Raw genomic sequence first — 20,122 nt, forward strand, 5'->3', positions numbered from 1 at the left:
CCCTGAACGTCTCAATGAGTCTCAATATTATTTAACGGGAGGGTGCTGCTTGTGAGCTGTTTGGCTAATTGCATATCAATGTGTGTTTGGCACGATGTTGGTGATAATGATGATAACAATGCTGGTAGAGTGATGATTATGATGGTTAATGAATGGTTGTTTTATGATGATGATGACATGATGGAGTGCTGGGTAATGATGGTTTATTAGTGAACAATTGTGGTTAATTATTACCATGAAGACAACGATGACTAAAGATTGATGATTATTATTTATTCACTATGATTATTATTATGTACGTATTGATAATTCTGATGATTAACTAATGGGTGTTGATGATGATGACGATTAGTTAACCATCATGACAGCGATGAAGATGATCAATGAATGGTTTGTTTAAGATGATGATGACGATGATGATGTAAGGAGTGATATATGATTAATTAATTATGATGAGTGATGATGATTAATTGATTTATGATAATTAATGTCTTTATTGAGGATTACTATCCACCAATTAATGTTGCTGCTGTTAATTGACTATGATGACAGCGTTGATGGCTTATCTTTTGGTGGTGATGATGATACTGATAATAACGCCAAATAATGATAACGACAAATGGATGACAATGACAATAATGATCACAATGACAGTGATGATCAAAATCAATTGATTGCCCATTATTGATATATTGATCATGGTTATGATTACATATCGATGGTGATGATTGATTAGTCAATGATTGTTGATGACAAACACAATGACGATGACAAATTGATTGGTCGTTTTTGATGTATTAATGATGATGGCTCGCATATAGATGACGGTGACGATGCTCGATTAATTACGACAACGACAATGGCGATGATTTTCCAAGCTGCGCGGTAAATCCTTGGCAAGTGAACTTCATCAGCGTGTTATTGGTTATTTCGGTAAAGTCACGTAGAAGGGAAATAATAAAATAGTATAAATAAAACATAATAAAATAATTCTCGCGACGTTTCGGCCACAACGCAAGCAGCCGTCCTCAGGTGAAGAACAGGTCTGTCGGAAAGACAGCGTCTCATTCAGACGTTGTTGTGGCCGAAACGTCGTCAGAATAATTTTATTATGTTTAATTTTTATTATTTTATTATTTCCCTTCTACGTGACTTTACCGAAAAAACCAAGAAGATGAATCCCTGCAGTCACGAAAGCTTTAAATCGAAATTCATCAGCATGTCTCGTGAGTCGTCCCGCTCACGTGAACCATTTAAATCATCGCGCTATACCAACAACGAGACGAGTTTCATCGTGGAAAAATTAAACGTGAGTAGCGGCTACGAATTAACAAAAAGCAAACCCTTGGCAATCGCCCGTGACAGTTGATACGTGGCTAGAATACGAATCGATTTTCACCACCGAGTCTGCATTCTACATAGAAATGAAAATGTTGAAGAATTGTCACCGAAATGCGTCCATTATTACAATAAGGCCGTGCTCACAAAAAATGATCACGTGCAGTGAATGTATCGTCTAAAGAAGTCATCGTAAATTTCTCCTGCATGTTCAATCCGTTACATCGCACCAAAGGCAATGATCCCCCGCGTTGCCTCGGCAGACTGTTGGGACAAGTGCTGTTAGCGCATAGCAGTTATAAAGGCCGGCACGGCACACGAGGGGGTGGATGGCCAGCACCACGCCCGGCCGCCTTTGTCTCTCCATTGGCGATGTTTGCTACACCGCACCAGGTAATTCATTGGAAGCCGAGTCTACCTATGGGAGGCTTCGGAGCGCTTCAGATAATCTTCACAGATGTACGTGGCCGCGAGCGGTAATCGAACTTGGGTCACCGGGTCCGTGGCTCAGAGCGCTAAGCGCTGCACTACCGCTTCCCGCGACGCACACAACACACACAGCACACAAAGGCACACGTTGTTGATGACTGTCCACTCACTTCAGGGGAGCTCTACGATAAGTGCACACGGCCATGGAGCGGGCGATCAGCTATCGCACGGCTCGCCACAAGTTGAACGAGCGAGGTGCGGTCCATCACGAACATGCCATGCTGATCACACGCAGAGCCAATCGCGTTGGAACTCTGCTATCAACAACAACAACAACGGCAACAAGGCCGTTATAAGTCTGTTGCAAACCCGGTGCCGGAATCACGAACGGATCCCAAGCAAGCGTTGAGCACTCACTGGGTTCAGGTCGTCGGGCCGAGAAGACCCCCGGGGGAAACTGCGCTGGACGTATCACGCCACTGGGTGTGCGTGCGGGTAAAGCAGCAGCAGCAGCAAATCACCATGGGTTTATATATAAAACCACGAAATAATGAAAAGAAGACAAACAGATGTTATTTTGCCCGAGAGCGGACGGTTTTAATGTGTTTGGTTCGTGTTTCCGCCGTGTTCCTTGTCTCTTAGACTTTTCCGCTGCTTGTGGCTGAGACGGACTCCCTGTGATTTGTGCCTGCGGGGTCCTGCACGGAGTATATATATATGAGGGGTTTATACATATCAAGTTCAAGTTTCATTTATTAGGTATGGCCATGTGAGCCATGCGGGTCTTGAGTCGGGTGCAACCGCAACAAACAAAATATGAACAGAGAACATCTTAAAGCGACGACGCAAAACAGAAACATCCTGGATTAACCAGCAAATCTTCCAGAAAAAAAACCCCACCGTATTACAAAGCTGTGTGCAAAAATCCCAGTGTGATGCAAGTCAAACAATAACAACCATAAGACAATTTATATTAAAGTTATCAGGCCAACTCCGCACTTCCGCAAGAAACATGGCTTAACCATATGTTCACCAAAATAAATCTATGAAAACAACGTAATCATAGGAACTGTGATTCAAATTTGACAGTAAACGATATACATAACATGTACGACCAAACTTGCAGCCATAGCTGGCAGCATGAGTCACTCCCAGTGTATGATGTGTGAGTGTATGATGTGTGAATCAGCATATGATGAGTGAGTCAGTGTATGATGAGTGAGTGTATGATGAGTGAATCAGTGTATGATGAGTGAATGGGTCTGTGGTTGTGTGAGTGAGTGTATGATGTGTGAGTGAGTCAGCGTATGATGAGTGAGTCAGTGTATGATGTGTGAGTGAGTCAGTGTTTGATGTGTGAGTCAGTGTATGATGTGTGAGTGAGTCAGCGTATGATGAGTGAGTCAGTGTATGATGTGTGAGTGAGTCAGTGTTTGATGTGTGAGTCAGTGTATGATGTGTGAGTGAGTCAGCGTATGATGAGTGAGTCAGTGTATGATGTGTGAGTGAGTCAACGTATGATGAGTGAGTCAGTGTATGCTCTTTTTGGTTCTTTCGGTAAAGTCACGTAGAAGGGAAGTAATAAAATAATAAAAATAAAACAATAAAATAATTCTCACGACGTTTCGGCCACAACGCACAGACATACGCTGTCTCCCCGACAGACCTGGTCTTCACCTGAGGACGGCTTCTTGTGTTGTGGCCGAAATGTCGTGAGAATTATTTTATTGTTTTATTTTTATTATTGTATTACTTCCCTTCTACGTGACTTTACCGAAAGAACCAAGAAGATGAATCCCTGCAGTCACGAAAGCTTTAAATCTAAATTCAGTGTATGATGTGTGAGTGAGTCAGTGTAAGATGAGTGAGTGCATCACGGCCTCCTCCCCACCATCACGGCGTGTGTGAAGGGTTTATATATACTGAATGAGGCTATTTGTATTCTAAATCCAGGACGGCCCACTATAATGTTCACTTCTTGATGTTCGTGCAATGTGCATCATGTGTATCCATGTGTGTTCGTGTACCTTCGTATGAATGTTGTGGTTAGGGAGCGGTGGCGCAGCAGTCAGCGATGTATATCTGAGCGGGTTCCCAGCGGGGCCTCCACTAGGTTGACTCGGAATTAAACGAGTACCTGGTACGGTGGGTAAACACCAGAATTGGGGAGACAAAGGCGGCCGGGCGTCGTGTTTGCCACGCAGCCCTCCTGCCCCGACAGTCCGTTCAGGCTGCAGGGGGAATATTTGTTTTTATTTTCGTGTGTACGTAACTATGAGTACGTAACTATGTGTACGTAACTATGAGTACGTAACTATGTGTACGTAACTATGTGTACGTAACTATGAGTACGTAACTATGTGTACGTAACTATGAGTACGTAACTATGAGTACGTAACTATGTGTACGTAACTATGAGTACGTAACTATGAGTACGTAACTATGTGTACGTAACTATGTGTACGTAACTATGAGTACGTAACTATGTGTACGTAACTATGAGTACGTAACTATGTGTACGTAACTATGTGTACGTAACTATGTGTACGTAACTATGTGTACGTAACTATGTGTACGTAACTATGAGTACGTAACTATGTGTACGTAACTATGTGTACGTAACTATGTGTACGTAACTATGTGTACGTAACTATGTGTACGTAACTATGAGTACGTAACTATGTGTACGTAACTATGTGTACGTAACTATGTGTACGTAACTATGTGTACGTAACTATGAGTACGTAACTATGTGTACGTAACTATGTGTACGTAACTATGTGTACGTAACTATGTGTACGTAACTATGTGTACGTAACTATGTGTACGTAACTATGTGTACGTAACTATGAGTACGTAACTATGTGTACGTAACTATGTGTACGTAACTATGTGTACGTAACTATGTGTACGTAACTATGAGTACGTAACTATGTGTACGTAACTATGTGTACGTAACTATGTGTACGTAACTATGAGTACGTAACTATGTGTACGTAACTATGTGTACGTAACTATGTGTACGTAACTATGTGTACGTAACTATGAGTACGTAACTATGTGTACGTAACTATGTGTACGTAACTATGTGTACGTAACTATGTGTACGTAACTATGAGTACGTAACTATGTGTACGTAACTATGTGTTACGTCATCCGCAGCTGCCTCGTCCACGGATGTCCACTGCCATCCCTGTGTCTGTGTCCTTGTGTGTCTGTGTCCTTGTGTGTGTTGTTTGTCTCCCAGTGTGTGTCTCTGTCCTTGTGTATCTGTGTCCTTGTGTGTGTGTCTGTCTCCCAGTGTGTGTGTGTGTCTCCCAGTGTGTGTCTGTGTCCTTGTATGTCTGTGTCCTTGTGTGTCTGTGGCCTTGTGTGTCTGTGGCCTTGTGTGTCTGTGTCCTTGTGTGTGTGTCTCTCTCCCAGAGTGTGTGTGTCTGTCTCCCTGTGTGTGTGTCTGTGTCTGTCTCCCTGTGTGTGTGTCTGTCTCCCTGTGTGTCTGTCTCCATGTGTGTGTGTCTGTGTCTGTCTCCCAGTGTGTGTGTGTGTGTGTCTCCCAGTGTGTGTGTCTGTCTCACTGGGTCTGTGTCTGTCTCCCTGTGTGTGTGTGTGTCTGTCTCCCTGTGTGTCTGTGTCTGTGTTTGTCTCCCAGTGTGTGTCTGTGTCTGTCTCCCAGTGTGTGTGTCTGTGTCTGTCTCCCTGTGTATGTGTGTGTCTCCCTGTGTGTGTGGCTGTGTCTGTCTCCCAGTGTGTGTGTGTCTATGTCTGTCTCCCTATGTGTCTGTCGCTGTGAGTGTGTGGGGAGCGGTGGTGGAGCGGTTAGCGCGCTGCGCTACAAACTCGGCGTCCCGAGTTCGATTCCCGCTCACGCCATTGCTTCCTTCCTTTTGCCAGATCCTGGAGATGTTGAGTTGATTAGTGCCCTGCGCTAAGAAGCATGCGAGCGATGTTCGATTCCGCGGCTAACATCAGCGGGCGATTGGTGAGTGGTAACTGGATCAGTTCTTGGAACCACTCTTCGTACAACCTCTGCTAACCTGAATGGTGAAGTATGGTTCAAGCAAGTCCCGTGAGCGTAGCGGCATGGAGGCCTCGATCCATCGGTTGGATTTACACAGGGTCTGTAAAATATTCTAAATATATGATTGGTATTCAAATAAGAGAAGCTGAAATCTCTGGCTGCTTTGTTCAAGCCTGGTTCATTATGCTAATCCCACGATAAGCTCTCCATAAGCCGGTCACGCAATTCAACAATCCATCCAGCACCTGCACACGAGCCGATCTCATCGCTCCATCTCCTCAAGCGCGATCCCCATCGCCTTTGAATGTCACTCCGTCATTTAGTCTCGACCACCAGCCTTCATCATCATCATCCCTTCCTGGCCAAGACGTTTCATGCCCAAGCCCGCTTACCTTTCTCAGCAGTCAATGTTCATGGTCAATGTGATTGTAGTTGTAACCTACTGGACATCTGTGGAAAAATCGTGTTATAGCTCATCTGATTCGTCCGTTCTAAATAGAGATTCTGGTTTGTTTAAATCGCGTGTGTTCTCGAATCCACGTCTTCCTCCTCACCCGTCTCTCAGTGTAGTTCCAAGCGTTGCATCGCTCTATACAGATGAGAGGCCTTCATCCAGCGATGGATAGATCATGGCTGATGATATTCACTCTTCAATTTCCGAAGCAACTCAATGGCGCTGTCCACACCGCGTGTTTAGAGACTGGCACCCAGACGCGGATTTCACAGAACTACATCCGAGCTCCATTCAAGCGACCTGTGGCCCATGCACACTTTCCCATCCACTCAGCCATATCGAAGACATGTTCCTCGCGTGAGTCAATCCAATATTTAACCATTCTCAGAACCAAATTTTAACGGTCTACCGGACTGCACGTTTTGTCTCATCAACACATTGTTCAACCACACCACTACGACCACCACCACACTTCAGGTCACAACAAAAAGACAAATACAAAGATCCCCCGTGTAGTCTTAACAAGACTGTCGGGGGCAAGAGCTGTGAGCGAGCACCTATGAAAGCCGGCATGTCACATGAAGGGGGTGAGGGGCCAGCACCACGCCCGACCGCCTTTGTCTCTCCAGCGGCGACGTTTATACATCGCACCCGGCACTCATTTCTTTTTAGGCTTAGTCGACCCTAGGGGAGGCACGGAACCCGTTCAGATAAATCGTCACCGGTGTTGGCCGTGAGCGGGAATCGAACTCGGGTCGCCGGGTTCGTAGCGCAGCGTAGCGCTAACCGCTGCACTGCCCCTACCCAACACTAATCCACCCACCTCGCTGACCCACCTGATCACCCAGTCACTCACCACACTGCAGGTCACAATCTCCCATCATCACCCAACCAAATCATTTATTTTCTCAAGCTCTAACGATAACCGTGCTCAGACGCACGTCAACTCCGATCGATCACAACTGTTGCTGGCGCTTCCCACCTGATTCGTGGGATTAGGCCACGTGATGATCTGACCACGTTTATTGTCGTCCACACCCTCCACCACCCGACACGAGGAGAATAAACGAAATCGGCACGTGGGCACGCGTTAAAGGCGCCGATTGTAAATTTAGTTTGCATCGTTGCAGCTCGCTCACCGGTGGAAATGTCAATGAACGAGTTCTCATGACACAAAAACACCTTAAATCAATCAACTATGAATAATAAAATTGGCTGCGGGAAAAAACCGAGTGTAGATAATGCTGTTTGTTGCTGACCGATCGACGTTCTTGGGCTTATTTTTTTAAGGCTCTGCTCAGCAACTCTGTAGAAACAAGAATCCCTTTCTCCCTCCACTCCCTCCCTCGGGGGTGACTTTGGCACGAGTATTGCTTTTATTTATTACGCCTGTATATATCGTAAACATAAATATCCTTATATGTGTTGTATAAATAAAATTAAAAGCCTCGATAACCCCGCATTGACCTTCCCTGCCGCAGTCGTTTCAACGCAAGCGGACGGGTTGAGTGCGGGTTGTTGGTGGTGATGTTACGGACAGACAGAGATGAAGAAGAGAGAAAGAGACAGGTCCTGAGATGCCGAGACACGGAGGCAACAACAACAGACAACGAGAGACAGAGAGACGCAAACAAGGACGGGCGGTGAGAGAGAGAGAGAGAGAAAGTCACGGAGACAGTTGTTGTGCGGGAAGGGACAATGGCTGCATCGAAAGAGACGGCGTCACGGAGAGATGCACACAGAGATGCACACAGAGATGCACACAGAGATGCACACAGAGATGCACACAGAGATGCACACAGAGATGCACACAGAGATGCACACAGAGATGCACACAGAGATGCACACAGAGATGCACACAGAGAGACACACAGAGATGCACACAGAGATGCACACAGAGAGACACACAGAGAGACACACAGAGATGCACACAGAGATGCACACAGAGAGACACACAGAGATGCACACAGAGATGCACACAGAGATGCACACAGAGAGGCACAAATCAGGCATCGAGAATCGCACTGTCAATACACAGACAGAGACAAAGACCCCCCGTATAGCTTTAACAGACTGTTGGGGCAAAGGGCTGTGAGCGAGCACCTATGAAGACCGGCACGGCATGCGAGCGGGTGGGTGGGGAGCACCGCGCTCGGCCGCCTTTATCTCTCGAGTGACGATGTTAATTACACGTCGCACCAGGTCATCATTTACGACTGAGTCGACCTAGGGGGGAGGCCGGCCCAGGACCGGTTCAGATGAACGTCAGCGGTGTTCGTGGCCGTGAGCGGGAATCGAACTCGGGATGCCGGGTTTGTAGCGCAGCGCGTTCACCGCTACACTATCGCTCCCTACACAGTCACACACACACACAACAAAGATCCCCCGTATAGCCTTCGACTGTAGGAGCAAGTGCTGTTAGCGAGCACCTATGAAGACCAGCGAGGCACACGAGCGGGTGGGTGGCCAGCACCACGCCCGGCCACCTTGTGTCTCCCTCGTGGCGATGTTTACACACCGCACCAGGTACTCACACACACACACGCACAGACGAGTTCAGGATTGCGTGTGCCGTACAGAAGCCCGCACCTCCGATTTCCTACGTACGGTGCGAAAGAAGTTCGACGTACATACGTGTGCGGAGAGGGCTTTCCTCGCCACGCTGTGGGACAAACGATTTGGTGACGGTGCTGCTGCTGCTGCAGCTGCCTCGCCATTGGTGCACAAATGACCAACACAAATTTGTCGTGAACAGTGTGGCCTTAAAAGGAACGTTTAGAAATGATATAGTATAATTCGTTTACGTGAAAGAGGGTCATTGGTGGAAACGTCGCCTTATTACATATATGTTTTCCTTTTAAAGGCCACACGCACACACACACACGGTGTTATTGAGGAAAGCGTTGGGTTGATTCATTGCGTTACGCTACGGAGAGCGATTCGCTTGCCTGAAGGCAACACGAATCTTTCTCCTTGCGCGCGAATCCGAGCGCTTTTTTTGCAGCCGGAATCGTTACCCGAATCCCGGCTCCAACCAGAAAAGAAAGAAATAAAGCACGCGTTTAAACTTTGCGCATTTGAACACCGCCTCTGGCTGCCATTCACTCTGCTTTGTCATTCTGTGTCTCTCTTTCTCTATGTCTCTCTCTCTCTCTCCCGATGTGCGTGTATCTTTCTCTCTGTCTCGCTCGCCCGAAAGAGTTTAATGCTTCAGTGACCACATATATAGGGTAGTCAAGTTGTGGGTTCTTCTATGGAATACAAATACACGGATCCCCCGTATAGCCCCAACAGACTGTAGGGGAAATTGCTGTTAGCGAGCACCTATGGAGACCTGAACGGCCACGAGGCGGTGGGTGGCCAGCATCACGCCCGGCCGCCTTTGTCTCCCGAATGGCGATATTTACACATGGCACCAAGTATCCATTTGAGGCTGAGTCGACCTAGGGGAGGCCCAGACCGATTCACTGGTGTTGGTTGGCCTTGAGAGGGAATTGAACTCGGGTCGCCGGGTTCGTAGCGTAGCGCGCGCTAACTGCTACACTACCGCTCCCCACATACACACACATACATGACACACACACATACGACAAACACACCAACACAAAAAGGAATGCTCTTTTTTGACCGACTGAGTTTCTGAGAAATTGCGCTCTAGAATTGTGTTGGGGTATTTGTTATTTTTTAAATGGCCTATCAGTCAGTGTTCTTAGGACGTGGTTGAAATTGGAATTTCATTGCATCGGCATTACACTGCTACCGTATAAAAAAAGAAATCTATTCCTCAAGTTTCCTGACTGGCTGCTCGCTGGGCTCCTCTTCCATCCCAACCACAACTCCGTTGCTGGTGGCTGCGGGCCGATACCACCGAAGCTAGCCGGGTAGCTGGCTGCACGGGGTTTTTCGTGGAACAAATTGACTTTGAAATGCATTGGAACGACGGAGGAAGACGTTCGGCAGACGCATCGTAGACCTCGCACTTGCAGCGTCGGGAGTAACAATTACAGAATGACCACGGTTCATTTAGAATCGCTCCTAACTCTTCAATTTGTGCTCCTGTTAACGTAAAAATGTTCGGCGGGATTGTATTTAAATCCTAGAGAATATAAAAAAAAAACCTCACAATACGTAACAAAGGTGCATTTTAACCAGGGGCGGTTTCTTCATTAGGGCGATTGGGCGACGCACCACCAATGTCATTCAACCACAGAGTCACGCTAGCCGTCACTGTGCCTCTGGATATAGTCCAATCAGCGTCATGTCACGTTCTGTGGAGTACCGCCTCTTTTTGGGCGATTTCACTACGGCTGAGAATCGCCCCGAGTGGCCCCATAGACTTACATTCAAAGATGTTTTTTTTCGAATGGGGGCGCTGCAATGCATTCTCTATGGCTTCCGGGAGGGCATGCACTAACGTGCTTACGTCATCATACGTGCTAACGTCATCATACGTAAGCACGTTTCATCCAACAATATAATTTGTCGCCACCTAGTGGAATCTTTAATAAAAGAAACTTGAGTGGATTATATTAATAGTGAGTATAGAAACAAACAAGATGTATTGTAAGAGTCACTTTATTTTTCATTAATATTAAATAAGTGAAGTTGCCTTTACATGCTTAAGCTGTTAATTTATCCATTGCATGGGTGGACCTTATCCTTATCAATCATCCAGACATTTGCCCCCCCTGAGAGATTTTGCAGGAGCCGCCACTGATTTTAACGCGTAAAAAAAGGCTGATCACTGTTAGTGCTTCGAGTGCAGGAGGATTGGCATGGGCCGCGGACTCCACGTGAGTGGGACAAACGCGTGGAAGAAGAAGAGGAAGAAGAGGCCAAGTACAGGAGGATTGTGAGACGAAGATGACAATCGACTCCAACGTTGCATTCAAGTCACAACTCAAAAACACTTCTCTATCCGCTTGCAGCAACAACAACAACAACTAACACTCTCTAGAATTATTTAGTCGCACGTGCAATGATGTGATGGCGCTTTTTGGGTGGCAGATTTGTGCGCGAGAGGCGTCACGTGTTAACCCAAAAAGTAAATCGACTTGGTGACTTGACCGGCGCCGATTTGTTCTCCATTGCAGAGCCACGGGTCTCCCGCTCCCCCCAGGTAATTGTAACTACGAAGAGACAGATGGGGATACTAATTCAACAGATATTGCAGACATTGTATCATCCTCGCCGTTATGGGCTAGCTCGAGGGCGTTGCAGGGGGTCACGGCTCGAATTCCAATGTCCGCCCTGATCAATGCTGCGGTGTGTTTCAGCCGTAATGACGATACTCGCCTCTTCACGGTGCACACGTGGAGAAGACATTTGTGTGTCGGCGTGATGGGTTGAACATCGCCCGCGAATTACCCAATTTGGATTACACAGACGCTGGATTATACACAAGCTGGATTATACACAATAAGGATCATACACAATCAGGGCTATACACAGGCAGGATTATACACAATCATGATTATACACAACCAGGATTATACACAAGTAGGATGACACACAATCAGAATTATACACAATCATGATTATACACAGGCATGGTTATACACAAGCAGTATTATACATAATCAGGATTATACACAGGCAGGATTATACACAATCATGATTATACACAATCAAGATTATACCAAATCAGGATTATACACAATCAGGGTAATACACAATCAGGCGGCAATCATCGCACCCTCGTGGCAGGCGAATGCCCCCGAGGTGATCCTTGCCAATGAAACGCGATCGTGGTCTCGTGAGTTCTGCTAAACCTGGTGAAGAAGAATAACACCTGAAACGTGAACCAATCTCGGCATAGGTCGGGAGCTAAGCAGGGTGTTGAGCCTGGCTATTGCTGGCACTTGGGTGATGATCACGGCCAGGGCTTGCCAGGTGCTGTAGGCGTGTGGCTGAAGAGGTGTGACCATGAGATGGAGGTGCTGACTGTGGGTCGTCTCCATACACATCTGCCCCCATTGGTCTGAATGTGTCGCATACCAAGTTGGGTTTCGTGGGTTCGACTCCCGACTCGGTGAATTTCTGTGGAGTTTGAATATTTTCCCCCGAGTTCTGCATGGGTTTCCTCCGGGTTCTACGCTTTCCTAACACAGCTAAGCCACCACACGCACGCACGGTGTGTAACTGATGTTGGTCAAAAGTATACCGACGTTGAGTGGGTCCTCGGTTCGATCCCCCACTCGGGATGCCTTTCCGTGTGGAGTTTCTTGATTTCTCACCTGGTTAAAAGAAATCAACTTGAAACGACCATTGCCATCAGGCAGATTATACCCTCCACCCTGCTCCCCCCCCCACACGCAGTTTAAATCCCGATTTTCTAATTGGCATCATGTGACGAGAGGATGCGTCTCTCTGCAGGGCACGCAAGTGGATATCAGAGAGCTACAACCGCACAGTGACAGATGCTTTATGACAGAAACAGACGCTTAATTCACAATACGTTTATACATATGATAACGATTATGATGTGTCATCAACATCAATTGGCAACAGATGTTTTATATTATATGACATCATCAAGAGCATCAGCTGCAGGAGAGATGAACTTTAGAAATGTTTGAAATTGCATCATCATTATCGTGACACTGGTGTTTGGATAAATGCGAGTGCACTTAATATTATTATTCTTGTTTGCTGTGGATACATTTCAACTCTGCCCACACCCACCCACGCCCTAACCCATCAACCCACGTCCCTATATCTACCCAGAGCCACAAACATCCCCAAATACAAAGATCCCCCGTATAGCTTTAACAGACTGTTGGAGCAAGTGCTGATCGCGAGCGCCTATGAAGGCCAACATGGCACACGTAGGGGTGGGTGGCCAGCTCCACACCCGGCCGTCGTTGTTTCCCCAGTGCGTATAGTTACACACCGCACCAGGTACTCAATTCAGGTTGAGTCGACTTCGTTGATGCCCAGGATCGTTTCAGATATTCGTCACCGATGTTGGCTGTGAGCAGCAATCGAACTCGAGTTGCCGGGTTCGAGGTGCAGTGCGGTGACCACTGCACCACCGCTCAACACCCAACATCCACCCTCACCCAACCCCCACCCTCACCCAACCCCCACCCAACCCCCACCCAACCCCCACCCTGACCCAACCCCCACCCAACCCCCACCCTCACCCAACCCCCACCCTCACTCAACACCCACCCTCACCCAATCCTCACCCTCACTCAACACCTACCCTCACCCAACCGTCACCCAGCCCTCACCCTCACCAAACCCCCACCCTCACCCAACCCCCACCCTGACCCAACCCCCACCCAACCCCCACCCTCACCCAACCCCCACCCTCACTCAACACCCACCCTCACCCAATCCTCACCCTCACTCAACACCTACCCTCACCCAACCGTCACCCAGCCCTCACCCTCACCAAACCCCCACCCTCACCCAACCCCCACCCTCCCCAAACCCCCACCCTCACCCACCCCCCACCCTCCCCAAACCCCCACCCTCCCCAAACCCCCACCCTCACCAAACTCTCACCCAACCCCCACCCTGACCCAACCCCCACCCAACCCCCACCCTCACCCAACCCCCACCCTCACCCAACCCCCACCCAACCCCCACCCTCACCCAACCCTCACCCAACCCCCACCCTCCCCAAACCCCCACCCTCACCAAACTATCACCCAACTCCCACCCGCATCCAACGCCCACCCACTAAAAATCATTGCGTTGAAATTTATCTTCGGAAGATCACCGATATTCACTTAGGACATTTAATTCTGTAAAACAAATCGATTTTAGTATTTTTTAAAATTATGTTTTCTCTTGTTCTGAAGCATGAGTAATAGAGTATTTAACATTTTACAGGCGTAGCCTCGATAAAAGCTTTCCTATCGATTTCGTCTGGAAATAATCCGCGTGTTTATGCGTAAGCCATCAGTTTTGCTCGAATTCGAGTGGCTGTGTTCCTGGGGATAATTGCGCAGACTCGAGCGGGGTGCTGGCTCGAGGGTGGGGGGGGGGAGAGATGTACCTCCCTGTGGTCCACTCAGCCCTCAACGAGCACGTGACGAGAGAAGGCTGGAGAGGTTCGACCATGCGGGACACTTGCACGTAGATTGCTCGTTCCAAACAAACAAAAAAGTAAAATGCCGAGAACGCAATCACACCGTCGTGTTGCTCCTCGCATTGAGATGCGCACGTGCGCTCTGATACAACACAAAGATCTCCCGTTACAGACTGTTGGGGCAAGTGCTGTTTGAGAGCACCTATGAATGGCCCGGCACGGCACACGAGGGGGTTGGGTGGCCAGCACCACGCCCGGCCGCCTTTGTCTCCCTAGTGGTGATGTTTTACACATAGCACCAGGTACGTATTTGAGGCTAAGTTGACATATGTACATATACACGCGCGCGTACGCTCGCTCGCCGGTTACGGTGCACGTGTTGCAGAGGTTTCACTTTTCGAATCAAGCGGGCCGCCCTGGTTATAACTGCGGGCAGTAATTAACGAAAAAAAAACAAAGCCGTAAAAATTAATCCGGCGCGCCGTCTGCTTTCACAGTGGACGTTAAAGACCCCGTGACGTCGTTTACTCGCGAGTGTAGGACGGGACGAGGCTCAAAAGAAAGCTGTCTCTGGTGTGGACCAATCCGTTTCAAGGACACTTCATATATTATCACAGTATGTTTTTGTTTGCATTCTGACCACAATGCTTGTGGTTAATGCAGACATGATTCCTTGTAAAAGGTTGCAGTTTGGTGTTTTAAACCTATTATCATATTTTGGTACTGGAAAAGGAGGTCCCGTGATGAGTTGTAGGACATTGTGCGCCGGCGTTGTCACGGCTCATTTTAAATCGGTTGAGATTCTACAAAGACGAAGATCCCCCGTATAGCTTTGACAGGTTGTAGGGGCAAGTGCTGCACCTATGAAGGCCGGAACGGTACACGAGGGGGTGGGTGGCCAGCACCATGCCCGACCGCCTTTGTCTCCCCGGGGGTAATGTTTGCACACCGCACCATGTACTCATTTCAGGCTGAGTCGACCTAGGGGAGACCCAGGACCGGTTCAGATAATCGCAACTGGTGTTGGCCTTGAGCGGGAATCGAACCCGGGACGCCAGGTTCATAGTGCATCGCGCTAACCGCTACACTACCGCTCCCCACACACTGCTGCACCAGCAGCAATCATTGCCCCAACATTCTGTCGTTGGGAGCGGTGGCGCAGTGGTTAGCCTTCGTCTTTGCATCTATATCTATCTTTAGAAGAAGAAAAAACTCATAAACACAGTACCGTAGTTCAATTGCACTTGTTCGAAAAAATAAATAAATAAACACGGATGGTCATGAGTTTTGCAGCTGTATCATGGCTTTGTCGTTCCAAAGCGTTCAAACGTTTTATCCGATAATGGGAGCGTGCAAAATTTAGTGCGCCTTAATAAAACATTGTCCTGCACGGAATCCACGACAGCCCTCGTGGGAATACCGCCGTGCTAACGAGAGACGCATTGCCGTGCCTGACCCGTTCGCCCTACATAGCCTGAGCCGTCACACTAACCTACTTACCGGCATCACCATCACCAGCCATGCTCAATTCACTGCTGGAAGAAGACCCTCCCCCTCCCACAAGGTGTTGACATCTCTCACGAGTCTACGGTGTCATTAACAATCCACCCAGCACAGCGCACACGAATCGATTATGATGATTATAAATCATTATTATATTTATCACGATGGCGATTACGAGGATGATCGCAATCACGGCCGACACCTCGGTTTTGACCGTTAGGTTTCGAACTATGTCGTTAGCCTGCGTGCTCAAGAGAGGGGAGAGGTATCGGAGAATGCGTGCACGTGCAGGGGAGTAGGCCAAGGTGAGAGGGGGGAGGTAGGAGAGCGCGTGGAGGGGAGCAGAGTGAGATGAGAAGGGAGAGGTAGGAGAGCGCGTGGAGGGGAGTAGAGTGAGATGAGAGGGGAGAGGTAGGAGAGTGCGTGGTGGGGAGTAGAGTGAGATGAGAGGGGAGAAGTAGGAGAGTGTGTGGAGGGGAGTAGAGTAAGATGAGAGGGGAGAGGTAGGAGAGTGCATGGAAGGGAGTAGAGTGAGATAGCGGAGAGAGGTTGGAGAGTGCGTGGAGGGGAGTAGAGCGAGATGAGAGGGTAGATTTTCGCAAGGGGCAAGTCCGTGGAGAATCTTGAAGGCTTTTAAACCCTGCACCCACAAGTTCCGCGTGACATCCCCTGTTGTCCCACGTGGGGTCGGTGAGGGCGGAGGGGGGGGTCACAACTCTGGATCCATTGAGCTCGCATGTTTTGCGTGACTCTGTCTCCCGTAGCGGTGCGAGGGGGGGGGGTAGGCGGATGGGAGTGCCGTTAGGGTTAGGCTGAGGCGAGGACCCCACTCTTAAGTGCGTTCTGTACGCGTGTCCCCATTTTATCTAAGTATCAGTAGGATTTAAAAAAAAATACATGCACATATAAACGCGCGCGTGTGTGTCGCGGTGTGTGCATTCGAATCGCTGTGTTATTCTGCTTTTGTGTGACGCCTTGCGCGTGTATTTTCATGTTTGTGTGTTTTACTGTTGTGGGGGGCGGTAGTGTAGCGGTTAGAGCGCTGCACTGCGAACCCAGCGACCCGAGTTCCATTCCCGCTCACGGCCAATACCAAAGGCGATTATCTGAACCGGTGATGGGTCTCTCCTAGGTCGACTCAGCCGCAAATGTGTAAAAACATCGCCAATGGGGAAACAAAAGGGCGCAGTGCTGGCCTTCATAGGTGCTCGCTGACAGCACTTGCCCCAACAGTCGTTTAGGCTATACGGGGGATCTCTGTCTTTACTGTATCCGTGTGTCTTTGGTGCTGTGCCTCCCCTAGGTCGACTCAGACTCAATTAAGTATCTAGTATAATTTGTGAACATTGCTACTCGGGAGACAGAGGCGACCGGGCGTGGTGTTGGCCATCCACCTCGTTGTGTGTCACGGTGCCGGGTTGCATAGGTGCTCGCAAACAACATTTACCCCAACAGTCTGTTAAGGCAATGCAAGGGATTTATTTTTTTATTTATATCTTCGTTCCTATGTTTACGCATTCAAGCATCCCTCTGGCCCTGCGTGTGTTTTCTGCGTGACTTCATTCAGCACGCGTGTAAACGCGTTTCTTGTCTTGTGCGTCCAAGTGCGTGTGTGTGCGTGCAATGTGCCACACGTGTGTGTGTGTGTGGGGGGGGGGGGGAGCGGTAGTGCAGTGGTTAGTGCGTTGCGCTACGAGCCGGCTTCGATTGCCGCTCACGGTCAGTGACAGTTTTCTGAACCGGTCCTGGGCCTCCCCCAGCTCGGCTCAGCATCAAATGAGTACCTGGTGCGGTGTTGTAAACATCGCCACTCGGGAGACAAAGGCGGCCGGAGGTGGTGGTACAACAGTGCCGGCCTCCATAGGTGCTCGTTAACAGCACTTGCCCCAACACTCTGTTAAGGCTATACGGGGGGTCTTTTTCTTTGCATGCGTGTGTGTGTAAGGGAAGGGCGGATTGAGCTGCCCTTGCGAAATCGCCCTACTCCCTTCCCCCACCTTGTCATCTCCCCCATCCTCACAACCTCCCACCCCCCCCCCATCCCCATCTCCACGCACAGCCGGATAGGGACTGTGGCAATCGCATCCCTGTGCTTGATGCGTGTTCTGTGTAAGAACGGACGCACGGGGAATGGTGGAGGAGGAGTTGTTGGGGGAGGGGAGTGGAGTCTGCTGTGCAGGGTCACACGTGGCCACTGTTTGAGCCACCGGTAAAGAGAACCCATGACCCACATTCGGCGCACGGTCGGGGGGTCCTTGGTTGTGGTGGGTACTGCCGGTTGCTGGTGGTGGTGATCCTGGGGCTCCCCTAGGTCGACTCAGCCTCAAATGAGTACCTGATGCGATGTTGAAATATCGCCGCTGGGGAGACAAAGGCGGGTGGGGCGTGGTGCTCGCCACCCACTCCCTCGTGTGGCGTGCCAGCCGTCATGGGTGCTACTGGCTAACTGCACTTGCCCCAACAATCTGTTAAGGTTATGCGGGTTTTTTTGTCTTTGGTGGTGGTGCATGTACGCTCCAGAGCTTTGGGCTCACAAAAGGTTGGGGGGTCACGTGGAGATTTGTGAGACTTGCCAGACACTTTTCACTCTGTGCTATGGACCCGGTTCGCCTGAGTTCGATCCCCCGTGGCTTTCATCCCGCAGTTATTTGATTTTTAAAAAAATATATTCTTTTTTTTGATAAATTAAACTATATTTATGAGCGTCATCCATAATCAATCAACTGCCAGATGGAAACCCTCTGCAAGCCACTACCCTGTCACTCAGAGGCGGATCTACAAAATGCATAAGATGGGGGTGGGGGAGGCGTGCCCCCCCCCCTCCCAAATGTGAGATTTTTAAAGACAGGAGCTTACATTAGTAACTGTAAAAAAAGAAAGTCGATGTTGTTTTTTTTCTTTAAATATTAACAAAGTACCAATTACTGGTGCGAATCCGCCACTGTGCACACGTGCTAATTCCATCGCTCCATCTCCCCGGGGGAACGACCTGTCGGACGCGTTCTCTTCCTTGGCTGCTACAGCTATTGACTTTCATTTAAACGTTGATTGTTCAAGCAACGCACGTGCCGTTTCTGCAGTCTATTCTACGCCGGAACACGCCCAGACAAAGACAAAGATCCCCGTGTAGCCTGAACAGACTGCTGGGATAAGTGCTGTTAGCGAGCACCTATCGAGACCGGAACGATACTCAAGAGAGTGGTTGGTCAGCCCCGCGCCATGGCCGCCTTTGTCTTGCTTCTGTCGATGTGTACATGTCGCACCAGGTACTCATTTGCGGCTGAGTTGACCTACGGGAGGCCGAGGTCCGGTTGAAATATTCGCAACCGTCATTGGTCGGGAGCGGGAATCGAACTCGTGTCGCCGGGTTCATAGGGCGGAGTGCGCTAACCACTACACTACCTGGTCCTCACTTTGATACACATTGACAAAGACCCCCCCCCCCCTTCGTATAGCCTTTGCCAGACTGTTGGGGCAAGTGCTGTTAGTGAGCACCTATGAAGGCCGACATTGCACACTTACGGGGTGGGTTGGCCAACACCACGCTCCGTCGCCTTTGTCTCCCCAATATTGATAAACACACACACACACTCGCCTGTGTGTGCTTAATGTTGTCTCTGATGTGGTGGCGCGTCTCATTAGGATTGCATACGTGCGGTCTCTGTTAGGCCGGCTGAGCGCGGGGGGGTCGCTTTATCCTGCAGCTAAAGTTAAATTATCCACGTGGGGCCAGTCCTCTCTCTCTCTCTCTCTGGCTCTGTGCATTTGGACTGCAACGAACGAATTAACATGGGCACAGCGCGGTGGCGCAGTGGTTAGCACATTGCACGCAATGAACCCGGTGGCCTGAGATCGATTCCCTCTTAGCCACGGCATCAGCAGCGGGAGGGGGTGGTGGTGTGTTCACGTGTTGTGTATTGTCGGGGGCCGCACGTCAAGGGCCGCACTGAAGGCCACCAGGGGCCGCCAGTGGCCCGCGGTCCTTGCGATGAAGACTGCGGGCTCAGCGCGTGTTCGCGAGTGCCGTGCGGGTGCCGCAGGCGGTGAAGCGGCTGCGCTACCAACCCCGGCGGGCGACCCCCGAGATCGATTCGCGCTCACGGCTCAACATCGGTGATAATTAGCCGAACCAATCCTGGGCCTCCCCTAGGTCGACTCGGCCTCAAATGAGCACCCCGCGCATTGTGTGAGCGTCCCTGCTAGGAAGACAAAGGTGGGCAGGCGTGGCGCTGTCCACCCCAACCCTCGTCTTTTTCCGTGCTGGCCTTCATAGGTGCTACTCGCTAAAAGCACTTGTCCCAAACGTCTGTTAAGGCTATACGGAGAATCTTTGTCTGTT

The 20,122-nt window shown here is 49.3% G+C and overlaps 1 protein-coding gene across 1 annotated transcript in view; it reads left to right on the forward strand.

Annotated features, from left to right (window-relative positions):
* The window catches only part of LOC144729501 (uncharacterized), an 88,374-nt gene extending 68,467 nt beyond the window's left edge, over positions 1 to 19,907 (forward strand). The window contains exon 9 of the mRNA XM_078609837.1: positions 19,824 to 19,907. Within this exon, the coding sequence (XP_078465963.1) occupies positions 19,824 to 19,907 (84 nt within the window). The remainder of the gene's footprint in view (positions 1 to 19,823) is intronic.
* Positions 19,908 to 20,122: the final 215 nt, after the last annotated feature.

The sequence above is a fragment of the Lampetra planeri genome, chromosome 32, assembly GCF_965212315.1.
Source record: "Lampetra planeri chromosome 32, kcLamPlan1.2.h2, whole genome shotgun sequence".
NCBI classification, from domain to species: Eukaryota; Metazoa; Chordata; class Hyperoartia; order Petromyzontiformes; family Petromyzontidae; genus Lampetra; species Lampetra planeri.